This window comes from Mesoplodon densirostris, chromosome 8 (assembly GCF_025265405.1).
Source record: "Mesoplodon densirostris isolate mMesDen1 chromosome 8, mMesDen1 primary haplotype, whole genome shotgun sequence".
In the NCBI taxonomy this organism is placed as follows: Eukaryota; Metazoa; Chordata; class Mammalia; order Artiodactyla; family Ziphiidae; genus Mesoplodon; species Mesoplodon densirostris.
In genome coordinates, this window is record NC_082668.1 from 89,172,649 (window position 1) to 89,194,078 (window position 21,430).

At 40.3% G+C, this 21,430-nt stretch overlaps 1 protein-coding gene across 1 annotated transcript in view; it reads left to right on the top strand.

Moving 5' to 3' along the window:
- Positions 1–21,430, top strand: part of MYO3B (myosin IIIB) — a 381,433-nt gene that overhangs the window by 287,032 nt on the left and 72,971 nt on the right. The window contains exon 30 of the mRNA XM_060106164.1: positions 21,260–21,320. Coding sequence (XP_059962147.1) covers positions 21,260–21,320 — 61 coding nt within the window. The remainder of the gene's footprint in view (positions 1–21,259; positions 21,321–21,430) is intronic.

Consider the following 21,430-nt stretch of genomic DNA (forward strand, 5'->3'; position numbering starts at 1 on the left):
CCAGACCGGGGCACGAACCCGTATCCCCTGCATCGGCAGGCGGACTCTTAACCACTTGCGCCACCAGGGAGGCCCGGTGCAGATGTTTTTACCCAGCAGCTTTAACACACCCCCAGAGAAGCTGCTTCATCCTGGGCCACTTCAGTGAGGATTCAGACTCAGAGAGATCGTAACCTTCGTGACTCAGGCAGCTCAAGGGGAGCTGGCACCTCACAAGAGGGGAAAATGAGCACATATTTCTCCCGTGTGTCATCCTTGCAGCCCCAGGGCTTGGAGCCAGTCAGGCTGACCTCAGAATTGATGAGCCAGAGAAACAGCCTCCCTATTAGGGCCGACTGTGGGCCAGATTTTCCTGTGGGCTGTGAAATACAGACTGCCACATATCTTGACAGACTGTGTGGTGGGTCATTGTAGAAATACGTGGCAGTGCTAAGAAGATTCAACAAAACAAAACTTTTCTTTCCATATCAGTATCCGGAGGAGGTTTCCTCTCCCACCCTTCAATTCCCATGCTAATTTTTCCTTCCACTTTCATTTCACTCCCTCAGGGGGTTAGTGCCCTCCAGCAAATTTCCCACCCCTGTGACCAAGTTAGTGCACTAAAGCATTAGAGGACCCCCTACAGCACCAGAGGGGAAACGGCAGCAGCTGTAAGAGGAGGTAGGGGTGGTGGCCTTCTTTCATGAGATGCCTATGATGCTATGTGTTACCTTCTTCTGGTAGAAAATCAGGTGACAGACCTGGGTTTGAATCTTAGTTTAACTGTTTACAAATTATGAGACTTGGGCAAGTTCCTTCATCTTTCTGACAGCAGTATGCTAGGCTGAAAAAAGGGAACAATTGTAAAGATTAGATATAATCTTACCTCAAGAAACAAGAAAAATCTCAAATAAACGACCTAACCTTACACCTAAAACAACTAGAGAAAGAAGAACAAACAAAACCCAGACTTAGTAGAAGGAAAGAAATCATAAAGATCAGAGCAGAAATAAATGAAAGAGACGCAAAGAAGACAATAGCAAAGATCAATGAAACTAAAAGCTGGCTCTTTGAGAAGATAAACAAAATTGATAAACCTTTAACCAAACTTATCAAGAAAAAAAGGGAGAGGACTCAAATCAATAAAATTAGAAATGAAAAAGGAGAAGTTACAATGGACACCATAGAAATACAAAGGATCATAAGAGACTACTGCAAGCAGCCTACACGCCAATAAAATGGACAACCTAGAAGAAATGGACAAATTCCTAGAAAGGTACAACCTTCCAAGACTGAACCAGGAAGAAATAGAAAATATGAACAGACCGATCACAAGTAATGATATTGAAAGTGTGATTTAAAAACTCCCAACAGGGCTTCCCTGGTGGTGCAGTGGTTGAGAGTCCACCTGCTGATGCAGGGGACACGGGTTCGTGCCCCAGTCCGGGAAGATCCCACGTGCCACGGAGCAGCTGGGCCTGTGAGCCATGGCCGCTGAGCCTGCGTATCCGGAGCCTGTGCTCCGCAACGGGAGAGGCCACAACAGTGAGAGGCCCGCGTACCACAAAAAAAACAAAAACAAAAACAAAAAACAAAGTTCCCAACAAACAGAAGTCCAGGACCAGATGGCTTCACAGGTGAGTTCTATCAAACATTTAGAGAAGAGTTAACACCTACCCTTCTGAAACGCTTCCAAAAAATTGCAGAGGGAGGAATACTCCCAAGCTCATTCTATGAGGCCACCATCACCCTGATACCAAAATCAGAAAAAGATAGCACAGAAAAAAGAAAATTATAGGCCAATATCACTGACGAACATAGATGCAAAACTCCTCAACAAAATAGTAGCAAACTGAATCCAACAACACATTAAAAGGATCATACACCCTGATGAAGTGGGATTTATCCCAGAGATGCAGGGATTCTTCAATATATGCAAATCAATCAATATGATACACCACATTAACAACTTGAAGAATAAAAAGAGTATGATCACTTAGTAGATGCAGAAAAAGCTTTTGACAGAATTCAACACCCATTTATGATAAAAACTCTCCAGAAAGTGGGCTTAGAGGGAACCTACCTCAACATAATAAAGGCCATATATGACAGACCTACAGCTAACATCATACTCAATGGGACAAGCTGAAAGCATTTCCTCTAAGATCAGAAACAAGACAAGGATGTCCACTGTCACCACTTTTATTCAACATAGTTTTGGAAGTCCTAGCTGCAGCTATCAGAGAAGAAAAAGAAATAAAAGGAATACAAATTGGAAAAGAAGACATAAAACTGTCACTGTTTGCGGATGACGTGATACCACACATAGAAAATCCTAAAGATGCTACCAGAAATCTACTGGAGCTCATCAATGAATTCGGTAAAGTAGCAGGATACAAAATGAATACACAGAAATCTCTTGCATTCCTATACACTAACAATGAAAGATCAGAAAGAGAGATTAAGGAAACAATCCCATTTACCATCACATCAGAAAGAATAAAATATCTAGGACTAAACCTACCTAAGGAAGCAAAAGACCTGTACTCAGAAAACTATAAGATATTGATGAAAGAAATTAAAGATGACACAAACAGAAGGACAGGTATACCATGTTCTTGGATTGGAGGAATCAATATTGTGAAAATGACTGTACTACCCAAAGCAATCTACAGATTCAGTGCAATCCCTATCAAATTACCAATGGCATTTTTCACAGAATTAGAACAAAATTTTTAAAAATTTGTTTGGAAATACAAAAGACCCCAAATAGCCAAAGTAATCTTGAGAAAGAAGGATGGAGCTGGAGGAATCAGGCTCCCTGACTTCAGACTATACTACAAAGCTACAGTAATCAAGACAGTATGGTACTAGCACAAAAACAGAAATATAGATCAGTGGAACAGGATAGAAAGTTCAGAGATAAACCCACACACCTATGGTCACCTAATCTATGACAAAGGAGGCAAGAATATACAATGGAGAAAAGACAGTCTCTTCCGCACACATAGAGAGTGGACTTAAGGACATGGGGAGGGGGAAGGGTAAGCTGGGATGAAGTGAGAGAGTGGCATTGACATATATACACTACCAAATGTAAAATAGATAGCTAGTGGGAAGCAGCCACATAGCACAGGGAGATCAGCTCGGTGCTTTGTGACCGCCTGGAGGGGTGGGAGAGGGAGGGTGGGAGGGAGGGAGACGCAAGAGGGAAGGGATGTGGGAACAGATGTATATGTATGACTGATTCACTTTGTTATAAAGCAGAAACTAATAAAAAAAAAGAATTAAAAAAAAAATGGGACCTCATGAAACTTAAAAGCTTTTGCACAGCAAGGGAAACCATAAACAAAATGAAAAGACAACCCTCAGAATGGGAGAAAATATTTGCAAATGAAACAACAGACAAAGGATTAATCTCCAAAATATACAAGCAACTCATGCAGCTCAATATCAGAAACACAAACAACCCAATCAAAAAATGGGTGGAAGGGCTTCCCTGGTGGCGCAGTGGTTGAGAGTCCGCCTGCCAATGCAGGGGACACGAGTTCGTGCCCCGGTCCGGGAAGATCCCACATGCCGCGGAGCGGCTGGGCCCGCGAGCCATGGCCGCGGAGCCTGTGTGTCCGGAGCCTGTGCTCCGCAACGGGAGAGGCCACAGCAGTGAGAGGCCCGCGTACAGCAAAAAAAAAAAAAAAAAAAAAAAATGGGTGGAAGATCTAAATAGACATTTCTCCAAAGAAGGCATACATATGGCCAAAAAACACATGAAAAGATGCTCAACATCACTAATGACTAGAGAAATGCAAATCAAAACTACAATGAGGTATCACCTCACACCAGTCAGAATGGCCATCATCAAAAAATCTACAAGTAGTAAATGCTAGAGAGGGTGTGGAGAAAAGGGAACCCTCTTACACTGTTGGTGGGAGTGTAAATTGATACAGCCACTATGGAGAACAGTATGGAGGTTCCTTAAAAAACTAAAAACAGAACTACCATATGACCCAGCAATCCCACTACTGGGCATATACCCTGAGAAAACCATAATTCAAAAAGACACATGCACCCCAATGTTCATTGCAGCACTATTTACAATAGCCAGGACATGGAAGCAACCTAAATGTCCATCAGCAGAGGAATGGATAAAGAAGATGTGGTATTAAAAAAAAGAAGAAGAAGAAGAAGAAGATGTTGTATATATATATATACAATGGAATATTACTCAGCCAAGAAAAGGATCAAAATTATGCCATTTGCAGTGACATGGATGGACCTAGAGATTGTCATACAGAGTGAAGTAAGTCAGAGAAAGACAAATATCATATAATATCACTTGTATGTGGAATCTAGAAAAATGGTACAGGTGAACTTATTTACAAAGCAGAAATAGAGTCACAGATATAGAAAACAAACTTATGGTTACCAAGGGGGGAAAGTTGGGGGTGGGATGAATTGGGAGATTGGGATTGACATATATACACTAGTATATATGAAATAGGTAACTAATGAGAACCTACTGTGTAGAACAGGGAACTCTACTCAGTGCTCTGTGGTGACCTAGATGGGAAGGGAATCTAAGAAAGAGTGGATATATGTATATGTATAGCAGATTCACTTTGCTGTAAGCAGAAGCTAACACAACATTATAAAGCGACTATACTCCAATATCATTTAATTTTTAAAAAATGAGAAAAAAATTTTAAAAAATCAGTTATCTGAGATTAGAGCTTAAAAAAAGATTAGATATAATCTATGCAGATGAACTAGCACAGTTCTAGACATAATAAACACCCAATTAAAGATGATGGCAAGTTGTTGTTGGTCATGGTGATAGAAGGAGTAGTAATAATAGTAGCGATAGTATTTGAAAGGTTCCTGTAAAGCTATCCTGATATAAAGAGTCAAGACCCCTCTGGTTTAGCTCTAGAGCTCTGGACTAAAATAAACATTGAGGATTCCAACACTTTAGAACAATACTTACTCTCAGCTTTAAACTGAGAGCCAAATTTTATTTTCCTGTGTTCCCTGGTTCTTATCTCAGGGATAAATCTGAGATTGACTTTGGGCCCAAGACTCACCCTTGTCAATATGGCCAGGTTTCACTGGCAACACCGTCAAATGATAACTTTCAGAGCTTCCTTGATTGTTAGAGCCTTCTTAGAGTTTAAAATATTAATTGGTCACTTTATTTTCAAAACCTTTTTGAAGCCAGAAACCTTATCACCAGCTGAAAGGAGCTTTAACGAAACATCTGTTTTGAATTATATTTTCCTTGTGGATTTGCTTATGGCTATACATAAATATTTATCTGGACTGTTTGAATAAACCTTAAATCATCAGTGATCCTTATGCAAAGGACTCTTTTAGAAGGACCGTGGATGTCCAGAATGTCAGAAATTAGAGTTTTCTTTATAGGACCAGATTCCAAGGGCCAGAGGCCTTTTAAAATATTTGGAGGTGTTTGGTGGTTTTCAACATATTTTGTTTTCCTATTTCTGTATATCTGTTAATGCTGTTCCTTCTAAATAGAAATCCCTTGCCAGTTCTTTCTTTACCTGTTGATATTTAACCATCCTTCAAGGTCTCACCCATGTGGCACCTCCTGCAGGGCCTTGAAGCAGACTAGTGCCAAAAGAAGAGCAGCCCAGGTGGCAGAATAGAGTGGGCCCTGGCCCTGAGGCAGGATGTATGTGGTGGGGGGCATTCTGGGGAGGGTGAGATGTCTGGTGGGATAAAGACTGAGGATGGGTGGGAGTGGTGTGATGCAGGGAGAACTACCATAGGGAATAAGGCAGATGGGAGCCAGGATTTGGGAAGCCTTAAAAGCTGCATGAGGGCTTCCCTGGTGGCGCAGTGGTTGAGAGTCCACCTGCCGATGCAGGGGACACGGGTTCATGCCCCGGTCCGGGAAGATCCCACATGCTGTGGAGCGGCTGGGCCCGTGAGCCATGGCCGCTGAGCCTGTGCGTCCGGAGTCTGTGCTCCGCAACGGGAGAGGCCACAACAGTGAGAGGCCCGCGTACCGAAAAAAAAAAAAAAGCTGCATGAACGTTTTGGACTTTATTCTGTAAGCCAAGAGATGCACACCCACAGTCACTGGGTAGAATATGGTCTGCAGACATTTAATTTGGCCTGAACAATAGTTTTAAAATTCTCAATTAGTTTCCAACATATAAAAATAGAAATATTTCATGTAACAATTCAGATTTCTGATGGCTCCTGAAAAGTTGGAGTATCTAGCAGCAATCTCTTAGAACTGAAGAGAGGCTGTTTTCCATTGGTACCAACCCACTGGCCTGCTTAATTCATGGCCTGACCCCACCAGCATCTGAGTCTGATTCCCGCCCTATGTGTACAGGGGCTCCATGCAGGTAGAGAAAACAGTTTAGGCTACAGACTCTGGAGCCAAATTGCTTCTCTTCTAGGCCCAGGTCTGTGTCCAACTAGCTAAATGACCTTGGGCAAGTTAAGCATATTTCTAACACTGGTATTTACCTTATATGGCGGTTGTGAGAATAAGCCATAGTAAAATTTCAGAGAACTATCTAGCATGTAGTAAGTACCCAAAAATATTAGCTGTTATTACTATATTCTACACAACATAGTAAACTCCAGGGCTTTAACTATCTGTCACATATTTCTGTATGACTCACCAAATCTAGAATCTAGAATCTTTGGCCATTATAGGCATAAAATAAAAGTAATTAATGAATGGATGAATGAATACATGCTCTTGAATTTTTATTTCAGTTGGGTCCAAACCTAAATTTTATTACTTTGTCCTCAAGAAATGCTTCCTATATATCTTGGGTTTGACTTGAATACAATAATTAATTTTTGATAAGGTGGGAAGCTGGCTTTCTCAAAACGCCAACAGTGTTAACAAAATAAGTGAAGGGGGATGCTGTTAATACTGTGTGGTTTTTCTGTAATGGATCTGCTTTCCTAAGTCAAAAATAAGCCTGCCCCAAGTTTGGGAAGATGTTTAATTTTGTATTTTCTTTAAAAGCGCAGTTATTGGCAGGTAGCTGTCTATGGTTAATTCCTTAACTTAAAGGTCAGTTGCAAGGAATCAGCACATAGTGAACTTAAGCAGAAGTGATGTTAGAACGCATGTTTGACTTGGGTTCTCTGGCGACCTGCACCCTTACATGAGATCCCTACTTCAAGGCACTGATTTTGTGTCTGGTGCCTCAAAGATGGAGCATGTCCAGAAACAATTTGGACAGTCTGTCAGAACGGGTTTCCAGTATGTCCAACGCATCTCATACATAGCTGAGCTTTCTGTACCACTCCACCAAGGTCTTTAACGTGATCACCTGTGGACAGACTCTTGTGCTTATGTTAATCTGTCACTTTTGTGCTTATGTTAATCTGTCCCTAAACACGTTTGCTATCAGCAAATGATGATGACATCAGCAAATGATGGCTTGAGCTCTGCGAAGTTGACCTGCAGGGTTGGATTCACTCTCTCTGGAAAACTTGCACATTTACAGAGAACTTGGGTCCAGCAACATTTACTTTTATTTGGAGAAACATCATCTAAAACTGAATGATATCGTCTAAAAAACTGCTTTCTGACTTTATACTGTAAATGTCAAGCAGTTCTCTTATTTATAAAAAGTCAGTTTTTTAGTATGCTAATGCCTCTGCCTTTTCTAAAGTAATTTCAACCTCTCTTTAGCTCTCTCCCTTTCCTTCTGTCTTTCTTTCCTTGTTTCTCTCTCTGTCTTTCTTCATCTCTCTCCTCTATCTCTAAAGTTCTGCTTTCCAATCTAAAGGACAATTTCCAGTAATGACAAAATCTGACAAATTCTTCTGACCATTTTGCCATCCCTTGTTCCCTTCCTACATTACTCTTTTTGTGAGTGTAGGAAATTCTAGAAATTCAGCACATCTCTGGTATCTACTGTGCTTGTATCCTCATCAAGACCTTTGCTATATTCAAGCTCAGAATGAATTTTTGACAAAAATACCTTTTCATATTGAGGCTATCTTGAAAGGAAAGAAACTTGAGAAAAGAAAACTTGCTCAAGTTGAAAATATTGCAGGAAACAATATTTGCGTAAAAAATGAATTCTGTATGAAAGCACTTCATTATGAACACTTAAAGAAACTGAGACTATAATCCTTCAGGTTGAAAGAAGATTAACTTTGCACATGTCCACAGCCTCTTTAACTTTATTTCATTTTCTTCTCTGGGTTAGAAGGAAAAAATATTAGTGTTTCAGTTCCAAGTGTATTTTGTGAACTAAACAGCAGTTTGCTCCTACCTGTAGGACACAAATATGCCAGCATATTTCCCATTAGCATTGCTCCGGTCGCTTTAAATTCAGAAGGAACCTGAATGAGTGTTTGCCACAGAAGCTGTTGACAGTGGTAATGCCACACTCTCTGTGTGCATCTTAGTAACTTCTCAGACTTGTCTCCTTGATGAGTAGACATAACAGGAGGAGAGTTGAGTTTTTTCTTTTCATCTGAATGGTGTAGGTCAGGGAGACAGAGAGGAATAGAGAGCTCTGGTGAAACAGAGCTCTAGCAACTGCTGTGATTGGGAAATTAGATAATAAACAGTCCCTGATACCAAGATTCTAATGGCCTAAGATCAACACAGTCTGGAGACGCAGGCAGGAGTGGCCTTCCGCGCTCTGGCCCAGACCCTCCCTGGAGAGCTCTTTGTGTCAACAAGAACAGCCAGCGCTCCTGGCCGGCTCCCAGCACTCAGAATGGGGCTATCATTTTTGTTTGCTTTGCAAATATCTTAATGGGAAGTGGTTCAACACCACCTATGGGTTAATCTGAGGGGTTCTGCTTGGCAGCTGTCAGCTCTGAGAACCACATGGCCGTTCTCCGGTGCAGGGAGTTGGGCTGACTGTTAACTGCCCAGCACCAGGTTGAGGCATCTTCTTTGCTTATTGGATTTACTGACTGGCAGGAAGCACCTTGTTGTCTTTTATTTTTAGTTTGTTCCTCCTGGGAGGGTAAGGGTGTTATTCTCAGATTCAGTTGTGCTTTTCCCTCTAGGGCAGGATGGTTGTTTGAATTAGTTTCACTAGCATGCACCATATTTTTTTCACCCAAGCTCATTTGCATAGAATCTGAAATGCGATAATAAAAGTGGTGGTGTGGTGGTGATGGAGGTTCTGGTATTGTTGCAGGAAGAAGGATCTAGTATGTTGGCCTGGCGGGGAGGGCTCCACAGCACTGTCTTCACCTGGGATCTCCGTAGTTGAATAGATACTGAATTTCTTAAGAATCCTTGCTCTACTGTTCCCTTAGTTTTCTCTTCTCTGCCTGAATTTGGCTTTCACTTGTCTTGACCCATGGGAATGCCTCCCTGGGTGATTTGGCCAACTCATGTCTTTCTCAAACCGTGTCAGCTGACATTGGCACAAATGAGCACTTTATTTATACTTTCCTCCCTGGATTTTAGGCAGGGTTGGATACTTTACACAGTGCAGGTTAGGGAAGTTTCTAGACTAATGACAGACTTGTAGGCAGTTTCCAAATGCCCCATTTGTAAAAATGCATAAAGTTCAGATGACTCTATAGATCCTGGAACAAATGTCCAGCTACCCTCAGTAACAGTGCAGCCTTGCTTCTAAGAGCTTTTCCTTTCCTGAAGGTTCCCACACCTATTTGTAGGGTTGCCTGGTGGTTGAGAGCAGGGGCCCTGGACTTCACTAGACCTGCTACTACTGAGGGTAAGATCTTGATGAACTTACTTATTTTCTCAGAGCCTCTGTTTCCTCATCTTTAAACGGAAGATAAAAATGGCATAATGACTACCTCACCAGGTCATTAAAGTTAAATGAGGGAACACATACAAAGCACACGGCATTTCATCTGACACACGAAAAGCACTCGTGAATAGTAGTAATAGGGAGAGTTACTATTGTTCTTTCGGAGGCATTCACCTTTCTTTATGTAATCCCTAGTATTATACATTCCTTTCCAAAGTCCTCATTTTGAAGTCTGTTAATCCCAACCCTTTAAAATTAAGCCAGTGCCAAACTGAGGACAATTTCAGTATCAAAGTAAATAATGATAATAAAAGGATATAATATATTGAATACTGTAAGAATTCATGAATCCACATTGATGGAAGGAGGAAATGAAGGAAAGAAGAAAGGAAGGAAGAGAGAGAGAGGAAGGAAGGGAAGTGGGGGAGGAGGGAAAAAAAAACAGAGTAAGCTTTTCCTTGCAGTAAGATGTGAAATAATAAATGTAAAAGGAATGATGAAGGCATAAAATCACCATTTGGCAGCTACCAAAATAATCATTGTTTCAGGCAGGAATCTTCAATGGATGCTAAAACTGGTAGGTGAAAGCTTAAGGAGTAACAAGCTATTTGCATAGTCTTAGAGTAAATTTCCATAAGTTGCTTATTAATTACAAAAGGTCAGTGGGAGAAATCTGGCAGACACCACCTTAACCAAGTGATGAAAGTTAGCATCACCAGTAATCAGACAAATTGACAGCATGTGCCTCCTGATAGGACGTACTGAGACGAACACAACATCACTTCTGTGGATTTCCTGCCAAATATGCATAACCTGATTTAATCATGAGGAAACAGCAGATAAACCAAACAAAGGGACCTCTTCCAAAATGACTGACCTATGGGCTTCAAAGTCAGACACAAAGGGTGACTGAGGAACTGTTCCAGATGAAAGGAGATTAAAGGAACATGACAACTGAATGCAATGTATGATCCAGAATTTTCTTTTTCTGTAGAAGACATCATTGAGACGATAGGCAAAAATCTGAGTATAATCTATACATTGGATAATAGCATTATGGTAACATTAATTTCCTGACTTTGATCATTGCACTATCGTCATATAGGCGAGTGCCCTTGCTTTTAAGAAACACACACTGAAGTATTTAGGGATAAAGGAGTATCAGGTGCAACTGACTTAAATGGTTCAGAAAAAATTTTATGTATTTGTATGTGTGTATGGTTATCAGTATACATGTACCAAAAGAAAGACAGAGAGAGACACAGAGAGAGGATAAAGCAAATGTATACATTGCTAACAGTTGGAGAACCTGCTGAGGAAGATACAGAATTCCTTATACTATTCTTGCATCTTTTCTATAAAAATGAAATTAGGTCAAAATAAAATGTTAAAATGAAAAAAGTAAGACAGTGCTACTTCCCTCCTTTAGACAGGGCAGTCCATCAGCCACTTTCTCTTTAAAAACTGATCCCTCCCCATCCACACCTCCATGTCTGTCCACATCAGCATGGCATTGCTCAGGGTCTGTCCTCGAGCTTCTCCCCTGTGACCTCGCTGACTGGTCAGCACCTGCTGCACACAGTCTTGTTCAGGCTTTTTCACTTCATTTTTTCAAAACTCCGTAAAGTGTTCCTCCTCTACCCTCACGCCCCCGCCCTCATCTGTCTTTGGGTCTCATCACTTAGTGCCACGCTCATCCTGCACTTCATTTCAGGGCTTCTTGCTTCTCTTTACCCGAAATGAACACTGCTTTCAGAATTAAAGGGGGAAAACTGGATTAAATATTATCTTTGGGGGCTGCACTGGCGACAAGAGCATCATCCAAGAAACGTGGATGTTAGACCCATCTCTTCCTCTGACTCACCTGGGCAAGTCCTATCACCCCTCTGGGCCTCAGTTTCCCTGCTTACAACATGAAAAAAATATGTAATAACCGGTCTCTGAAGTTTCCTTTGCCTCCACAAATCTATGCCTGGCCTAATCCACTCTTTAAAGTGCTAAAACTGTAACTCAACCCACAAGTTACCTTGTGACCCCACCCAAAGGAGAGACAAAGGTTACAGAATGGAAGCCGCTCCAGATACCTGCCATTGTCATTCTCCACCCTGTCGAGCCTGAAGTGTCCAAGTTCAGGGATTTGTCTTTCAGAAGTGCAATAAGTATAATACTTTGCTGAGTGTGCATTTTATTTCTAAATTCTGACCAAGTATACCTCTCGATTTAATCCTCTTAAAATCCTGTTGTCTTATATTTTCATTTTATTCTGCCAGAAAGGACAAATTAATCTTTTTGCCCCAGTTTGGCAAGAGTTTGTTTTTTTTTTTAAAGAAGATGTTGGGGGTAGGAGTTTATTAATTAATTTATTTATTTTTGCTGTGTTGGGTCTTCGTTTCTGTGCGAGGGCTATTTCTAGTTGTGGCAAGCGGGGGCCACCCTTCATCACGGTGCGTGGGCCCCCCACTATCACGGCCTCTCTTGTTGCAGAGCACTGGCTCCAGATGCGCAGGCTCAGTAGTTGTGGCCCACGGGCCCAGCCGCTCCGTGGCATGTGGGATCCCCCCAGACCAGGGCTTGAACCCATGTCTCCTGCACTAGCAGGCAGACTCTCAACCACTGCGCCACCAGGGAAGCCCTGGCAAGAGTTTTTATTCAGATTTTGCCAATGAAGAAGCTGAGGTGCTGATTTGCCCAAGTTAGAGTTGCCATTTTTGGCAAATGAAGATTCAGGATACCCACAGAAATTTGAACTTTATATAAACAACAAATTTCTTTTTAGCATAAGTATGTCCCATGAAGTACTTGAAAATTTTTATGCTAAAAAAACTATTCACCTTGTACCTGGAATTCACATTTAACTGAGTGTCCTGTATTTTATATGGCAACACTAGCCCAAGTGCTTGGAAACTAATATATCATGAATATGTATGTATATATCATGAATATGTATGTGTATATCATGAATATGTATGTATCATAAAGTGTGTTGCTAAACTTTTACCAAGTGTTTACATCAGTCCTCTGACCTCTATGTGCCATAACATATAAAGTTTTTTACCTGTTAGGCGCTTTCAGTTGAAAACGTATTCAAAGATATCAATTCCCATTTATTTACTAAGGTCTTCACTCACATACCATCTACTGTACCCACTTCATCTAAAATTGCAGAGCCTGCCACCAGCACTTCCTATACCCCTTCCCTGCTTTAATTTTCTTCTTTGGCCCTTACTTCTATGGAACATGCTAACATATTTACTTATTTTTTCATTTATTATCTACCTTCCCTGCTAGAATGTAGGTTCTTATGAGCATAGGCATCTTAGATTTCCTGTTCACTGCTGTATCCTCCAAAACAGTAGGAGACAAATTAAAGGGGCTCAATAAATATTTGTGGAATGAATGAGTGATGTCTGGGAGGCTGTCAAGGACCCTGTATTGCACAATGTAATATCCGTTCTTATAGTCATAGAGAATCTCAAGAAGCCTTGCCACCAAATTAGAGCCTTGAGTGTGGCACAGATGTGTATAATCTTAATATTAGTCCATAGACATAAGGTGAGTAAAAGGTCAGCAGGTCAGGGGCTAAGGATTACCTCCAGACCTAGTCTGGATTTAATTTAATCTACCTCCTTGTAGGTTTTCTAGAGTTAAATATTTGTCACCCCCATTTATTAAGATCCTAAATATGATTGAGTGAATATCTGGAAGAGTCCAGTAACAAAATGGCAGTGGAGGCTGAGAGCACACGCCCTGTGTCCACAGGATCTGGGTTTGTATCTGCGTATCTGGGTACCTCCTGGGCAGGTTCCTCAAACAGCCCAAGCTTCAGCTGTGAAATGGAGACCTTGGTAGGATCTACATTTCTAGTGTGGATGCGAGGATTGAATGGTCAGCTCTTCTGGCTGTGCTGTGGCCTCAGCCCATGGCCATGCAGTCCTTTGGGTCACGTGCTCTTCCTTACTACTGCATCTTAATTGCATCCCCAGCCCTGAGGCCGGGTTTTCTCTTGGCTCCCTTGGTTGCTGGCAAAGAACTAAAGTAAGCTTTGTGGGTTACTTTAAGTTTAGGTTACTTTAAGGGCTCTCCACTGAGTGTCCTTTTTTTCCAATAAGGCAAGCATTCTCAGCAGAATGAAGAAAAGCCTTCTGCTCTTACCTTAGACTTTACACAGTGACAGCTGCCTGCAATAAAATAGTAAAGGAGAAAAAAAAAGAAATGAGAATACAAGAAGTGGCAAATTAAGGCGGTATGGGCTCATGGTTGGGGAAAAACAATGAGGCAAACAAATATGATCAAATCTAAAGGGCTCAGTGGGATTTGGGAAATTAGCATAAGTACATAAACTGGTAGTGCTAACTTAACAGCAATGGCATTATGAAACATTTATCAGCCTTTCTGAGCCCTTTTGATAAATGTCTCCTTGAGCCATGTTCTAAAACTTAGAATAATTGTGTCCAAGAGCAAACAAATATCTATAAATTTAAGTATAACTTGCATTCAACTCATTCAGTAATGACACTGACTTGGGGTGAGATACAGGGTATGCACTCAAAACAGAAAAGTTACCAAGTAGCCAAACCCAATGAGAAAAAAATAATACAAAAGCTGTCGTCATTCCTTTTTGTTTCCCTTTTTTCCTGCTGCGATGGTGATCTTATTTTGCATGATCATTGCTTTCATTTCTCCTATACTCTTTGTATTTCCTTCATATCATATATTAAAGCCCAGGAATAATGTTTTCCCTCTTTAGAAATAAAGAAATGCCAATGAAAATAATCATGAATTACCACTTTTTTTTTTTTTTTTTTTTTTTGGCTAAAGAGGTAAGCAAAGATTAAAAAGACTAATAATACCCAGTGTTGGTGATATGGCAAATGGGTCCTTTCATAGCTTTATGGTCATGAGTGTTCATCTTTGTTTCTTTTTAAAGGAGAATTTGATGATATAATTCAAAAGCTTTAAAACAGAAAATTTGTTCACTCTTTAACCTAATAGCCTTAAATTTAGATTTACCCTAGTCAAATTTGGCTGGGTACTCATAACTATATGCACATTATCTTTTTTTTTTTTTTTTTTTTTTTTTTTTTTTTGCGGTACACAGGCCTCTCACTGTTGTGGCCTCTCCCGTTGTGGAGCACAGGCTCCGGACATGCAGGCTCAGCAGCCATGGTTCACGGGGCCAGCCGCTCCGCGGCATGTGGGATCTTCCTGGACCAGGGCATGAACCCGTGTCCCCTGCATCAGCAGGCGGACTCTCAACCACTGCGCCACCAGGGAAGCCCTGCACATTATCTTTAATGACCCATTATTTATAATATCATAAAACTGGAAACAACTTAAAAATCCAAAAAAAGAGATTACTTAAATCATTTATGATAATCAACCAATGTAATATTGTACAACCATAAATATAACGTATGTGCACACTTACATATGTTGTATTCCACACAAATGTATGGGAAGATGCTCATAATACAAAAGGTAAGTTAAAATAGCAAATATATCATGAGCCATTATTTTTTAAAATGTATATTATATACAGAGAAAAGCATCTGAAAATATATACAGAAAGATATTATATCTGGGTGTAGAGATTCTCCCAGGACTTTATTTTCTTCTCCTTGGATATTTGTATTTTATACAGTACAACAGTGAATATATATTATTTTTTAATCAGAAAAAACTTTAATCAGACAGAGGGAAAAAAAGGAAACATTTTACCACCAGTTCTTTTAGTCATTTACTTTGGGGAGAAAGTCAGATATTGCTACACTTTCATTGATTAGTGATTGGTGAATATTCAGACCTCTTGGGAGTTTAGAGCATTTTCATCCAATAAAAAATAGAGAAGAAAAGATAACACCGATGAGCACAGGAATAAGAAGAACTGTGAGATCTCAAAAGCCAAGTGAATTATGGTACCTGCTCTTTGCTTTCCCTCCCTTGATCAAAATTTGATGAAGCTTGCCTTTGGTAGATGATTTGCATTTTTAATTGGTCAAGATGTGGTACCAGATGAGTCAGTTACAGAACCAAGTTTTCAGTATGGTTATGCTCAGTAGACTGTGGGAACACACCAAGGAGCCTCCAACTCTGCCCCAAGTGGAAGAGGTGGCCAGGATGGGGATGGGACAGGAAAGGTTCTTCAGAGCAGCCGACCCCCTCAGCTAAAGGGCACGGATGCAGTGGCCAGGTGGGCAAGAGAGATGACATTGCAGGTAAAAGCACAGAAGTATGAATACAACCCTGGGGAGATTTAGTGTGTGCTTGGCAAATACTTAGGTGGTGGTGGTGAATAGAAAACAACAAAGCATTCTAGAAATCCTTACTTTTCAGTTTTTGTAATAAAAGATTCATTAACTTATACACTTTGGGTGCCTTCGAACTTAACACAATAATCTGTGTTCTTAAAACATTATCTTCCAATCTCCTGTGCCTTCAAAGCTATTTAAATAAATATAAGCAGTAAGAAGAATATGCAATGACACCTAGCTGATATAAATCAGGAAAGAGTTGATACATAGTGACAGTGTGGGTAGTAGATTCAGATCTAGGTGTTGTTCCACATTTATACCCTCAACCCTTAAAATATTCAGATTCCATATAAGAGCTAAGTAAGTATGCTTGAGTTGCCAATTCAACCTATGGCCAGTTCATATAGAAACCTTGTTAGCACTCAAGTTAGCACAGGATCTTTTACATAGGTCAGTGTCTTCTTCTCTGATGTCATCCCTTAAATGTCTTAATTTACCTTCAAAACTTGAACTTATTGAAACCATTTCTAAAGGTGTTTATGTTTTCTATTATCTTTCATGGTAATAACTTCCAGAAGGAAAGTTGTATGACTTATTTGTCTGAAACCTGCCTCCCTCAAGATTCATGGGCCTCCTACTGTGTTAAAATATCTTGGTCTGAGCATATCTTTTGCAGGGTGGATTGGCTGCTGATTCTTGGGAAAAAGAAATGACCTCTTTGTATTAAAAGCTCCATGTACAGAAGATTTTTTTCAGAGCTGTTGAAGAGGCAGGAACAAATTTGCTTGGTTATGCTGATTAGCCTTTCTCTCAGGGCTACCAAGTAAGACATGAGTTTACAATGAGAACTACTCCCAAATCTGGATACAGCGGGAAGCTAAGAAAAATCAATCCACAGTGAATAAGCTGCAACCTATCCTGTTTTGAAATTAGATTATGCTTGCAAGTGAATGACTAATGGCTTTCATTTGTGGATGACTAATGGATTTCTCAGTTTGTCTAGAAGCCATTCTAAATTATAATTGATAAAAGATAACACACAATCTTGCAAATTTTATCAAAGTTAATAAAAACTGTGCAAAGAAATTTAAATGAAGTTTAGAAAATGGAGAGTCAAAGGGTAGCGTGTCTCTATTCCTGTCCAAGAAAAAAGTTACTGATTCTAACCCTAAACTTGAAAAAGGCCAGTTACAAGACCAGCCTGATCGGTCAGATCCTGGAAGAGCACGCTGCTTCCTTTGTTTTCATTCTTATGTGTAATTTGGTCTCCAGAGTGTATCAGCCAACTAGTGAGGGGGAAAGTATAGTCCAGATTATTGTATTCACTGTAAAATCACACACTGGCATTCTACTTTTCAAATATGACTCTTCTGAGTTTGGTTAGTACCACTCAGCTCTTGAAAAAATCATTACCCCTCAACAAACTGGCAAACTGACTTTTGGAGGCTGCAAAGCTAAGACCCAGTTTTGGAACAAGGTGACTTCACCTAGTGCTGCCAGCCCAGCATGACTAAGCCAGCTGGCCCCATGGATCTTTGCTGCACAAGAGAGATGCTAGGGCATTCTTGGCAGCCGTGTGCTCACGAGCCAGCCTTCCCCCTGCCTCTCATCCGGTCGCACTGGGATTGGAGGTTAAGAAAAGGGAATTAAATGTGACTTTCGTCTGGGGGGCTTTTCAGGCAGAGGCCCAGCAGAAGGGTTTTAAGTGGTGACAGAGAGTTTTTGTCTCCCCAAGAACCCACAATTCAGTGACTGCAGTAAAGCAGCAGAGTGGCCAAGCCCTGGAGGCAATCTGCTTAAGACTTTAGTCATGACTTCTGAGAGGCTACAGGAGCCCTAGAAATATGCAGTGAATCATTTCTAGAGAGACAACTACCTCCTATTCACCACCCTTTGATAACCAAATGTATTGCTTCTCTCATTTAGCATCAGATTCCTTACAGAGGCTGAGAACAGTGTTATTTCAAAAAATTTCTCCTGCAGGTTCAAAATAATAATATCATGCTTTAAAATGAATAATTCCTTGATATCATCTAATACCAATCAAAATTTCCCAGTTGTTCTAATTGTCCTTTACACCTGTTTGTCCAAGCCAAGATCTAATCGAGGACATTACATCAACTTGTTATTTCCCTAAATCTCTATTAATATACAATACTCCATTTTTTCATGGCAGTGACTTGTTAAGAGAATGAGCCAATTATTCCATAAAATAACTCACCTTCTATATTTGTCTGCTTGATTCTTTGCAGTCCTAGCTTTTCCCTTCTATACCTTATGTTTGGGGTAAACTGTTAGATCTAAAGCTTTGATTAGATTAAAGTTAAATGTTTTGACTAAAAGAAAAAATATAAATATCCTGGGTGATGTCAAATATTTCATATTGCCTCACATCACAAGACAATATTGTCTGGGCATTAGTGGTGCTAAGATTTGCACTGGATTGAGATGGTATCCTGATTTCTCCCATATGCAGTTCCCTTGCTCCCCTTGTGACCTAAAGGAGGAATCTGTACGGTGGTATTTTGGCACCATATGAATGTCCTATTCACCATCAATCATTTGTCTAAGGTTTTATCAGTAACTGATAATTCATATATGAATCAATAATTTCCCTTGGAGTCTCCTTTTCTATGTAGGTAGGTTTTATGCTGCACTATTTACTAGTTATGACATGAAACAAGTCATTAGCTTCTTGAGTCTTAATTTCCTCACCTGTAAAACGGGTATAAAAATAGAACCAATCCCCATGGTTGTTGGAAGTATTAGATGAGATAACCATGTATCCATGCTTTGCCCATGGCCTGGTGGCATGTGTGCAGGCAATAAGCATTGGATATTTTTTCATTGTGCCTTTCCTTATTTTGGTGGTGACAGCTTGCAAAAGCATTATCCATTTGTTGCCAGGCTCAAGTCCCTGAGGCAAATGACAACCTATCTGATAAATTTGCTGCAAAGGAGTTGAGGCAGTTAGACTTTTGAAGAAAATTGACTTAACCCTTTTTTGAAAGGCAAATTGGAACTTGTTTCAAATAAGGGCTGCTCAGATTAGTGTTTTCTAAGGCATGTTATAAGAACCAGGGCCTCTGATATCCTCCAGGGGAGGGTTCCATTGTTAGGATAACGTCTGGGGGATGCTGCCTGTTCTCTCCCACTCTTAAGGTTTCACTGTGCATATTATTAAGTTAAAGGTTCTGGAAATCCTCTTAGGAAAAAAACCTGCCTAACTTTGTTTAGTCAAGTATTTTCTCATCTATTTGCCTTTGGACACTACCCATCCTGCCTCCGCCCTTTAAAACCATGTAACACATGTAAAAATTATATTGAGATGCCTTAGATTCTCCCAAAGGCTTGAATAAGAAGGTAGTCAAACTGATGAGCCGACTGCCAGTGTATTGTTGGAGGGCATCTGCACTGACCTTTGGACCTGAAAAGCCATGCAGGCAAGAGGAGGTCTTAAGAGGTTTCATTTTCTTGTAGGTGCAGGAAAGGCAGAAATTGGAGACCCCATGGTAATTCAACAGCTAAACTCTCTTCCTTAGAATTTCTCCAAAGCCTACCAGGACTCCTAGAAGAACTGAATCCACCTGTCCTATAGGTGTCCCACTGTCACTGAGACCTGCCTAAGCTGACAGGAATGAGTTCCTTGGGCCAATGCACAGAGACCCAAGGGCATTGGAGAGGGGGGTGTCATTGTTCAGAGGAAGAGCAGAGGATTTGGAGTCAAACTAACAGGGGTCAGTGTCTTAGCTCTGCCAGGTACGTGCCATGATCCCTGGGCAGATCCCTTGCCCTCTCTGAACTACAGTTTCTTCAGCTATATAATAGGGACAGTTAAAGCACTTAGCTCAAATGGTTGTGAAATTCTTATTAGATATATAAAAGCATTTTTAAAAAATATGAAGTGCTATATAAATGCTACTTAATTTAATTTTAATATAAAGGGTATTCTTCATGGCACGTATTTTGGGGGTCCACTAGCCCTTTCATTCATTCAAGTTGTCAAATATTTATTGAGCACTTACAGTGTACCAGGCACAGGGTTAGCTGCTAATATAGAGTACAGAATAAAGCAGACCTAGTCCCCGCCTTCTTGGAACTTACATTTCATAGTGGGAGACATGATAAACAATTATACACACACAAATAAATATATATTTATATTCATCATAGTCTCCTCTCCCCAGGTACTGATGTGATATTTTTTAAATGGGTATATTGTTTATAATCTATATAGATGCATTTTGAAGGTAATACCAATGAACCATTCACAGAAATTCAAAAAATGAAATTGTCAGTTTAAATAAAGAATAAGATTTTAAATGTGGAACTAGAAGAGCCCTTAGGAATAACATTTCAATCCTTTCATTTTATAGTTGAGGAAAACTAGAACCCAGAATACTACAGAAATTTACCCAATTGTGTGTGTGTGTGTGTGTGCATGCACGCGTGCATCCATGCATGTGTGTGTATAAGAGAGACAGAGACAGAGAGACCAGAGAGGAAGATCAGGGGTCTTGAGGCAGGAGTTAGAATCCAGACTTCCCTTCCCCTAGTCAGTGCTTTCCACATTCCTGGGTTCCATATGAAAGGAGTTGTAAGAGTCTGTTTATATAACAGTGAGTTATAATCATCACACTTTTATACAGTGTGTTCCAATTTCTGGAAATTGGGGCACAGCACAGTTGATTTTTCCAAACTTTCCTCCATGAAACATTACTAGATGTTAATAGGTTATCACTTTTTAAATTTCTCGGTCACAGTAGTTTAGGAAACTGAATTCTCCCCCCATACGCCCTACTTTAGAAACCCTTAAATGCATATTGTGATGGTGAAAGATCATTCTGCAGTAAGGAAACCTCTTAAACTATGTACAGTTCAGCATTTCCCAAACTTATTTGACTACAGGATCTATTTTGAATTATTTAACAACGTGATTAATGTGCTGGGTGGGAAGTAGAGCCTTTGCATCAACTTGGTTGGCTACTTGGTAAAGTCTGTGAACGCCAATAGTAAACCAGATTGGATCACACAACTTTAAAAGGGGCAGTTTCTTGGGTCTTAGCATCTCAGGCTGACGGTGGGTATATGAGCAGCACCTGGTAGGATGCATTTCCTTAAGTTGACCATATCCTTCTAACCGAGGACTGGAATGGAAAACAATGGAATCTTAATTGAAGAGTATTTTCTGATCCATTTTTGAAGGAAAGCAACCCTCTTTAAGTTTTTTTTTTAATTATCATTTTCAGGCCTTTTAAAAATTATTATTTTTTTTATTTTTAGGCGTTCACAAGCCCAGAGTTCTTCAAAACGGTGTGATGTCTTCGCAGGACATTCAAATAAGGTAGAAGGACATCTTGATTCTGAAGTAACTGTGTATCCTTATTACAGACTCATCCAAGTCCATGGTCGTGGTGCCTGTCTATGGCGGCTTGGTCAGGCCATCCAAACATG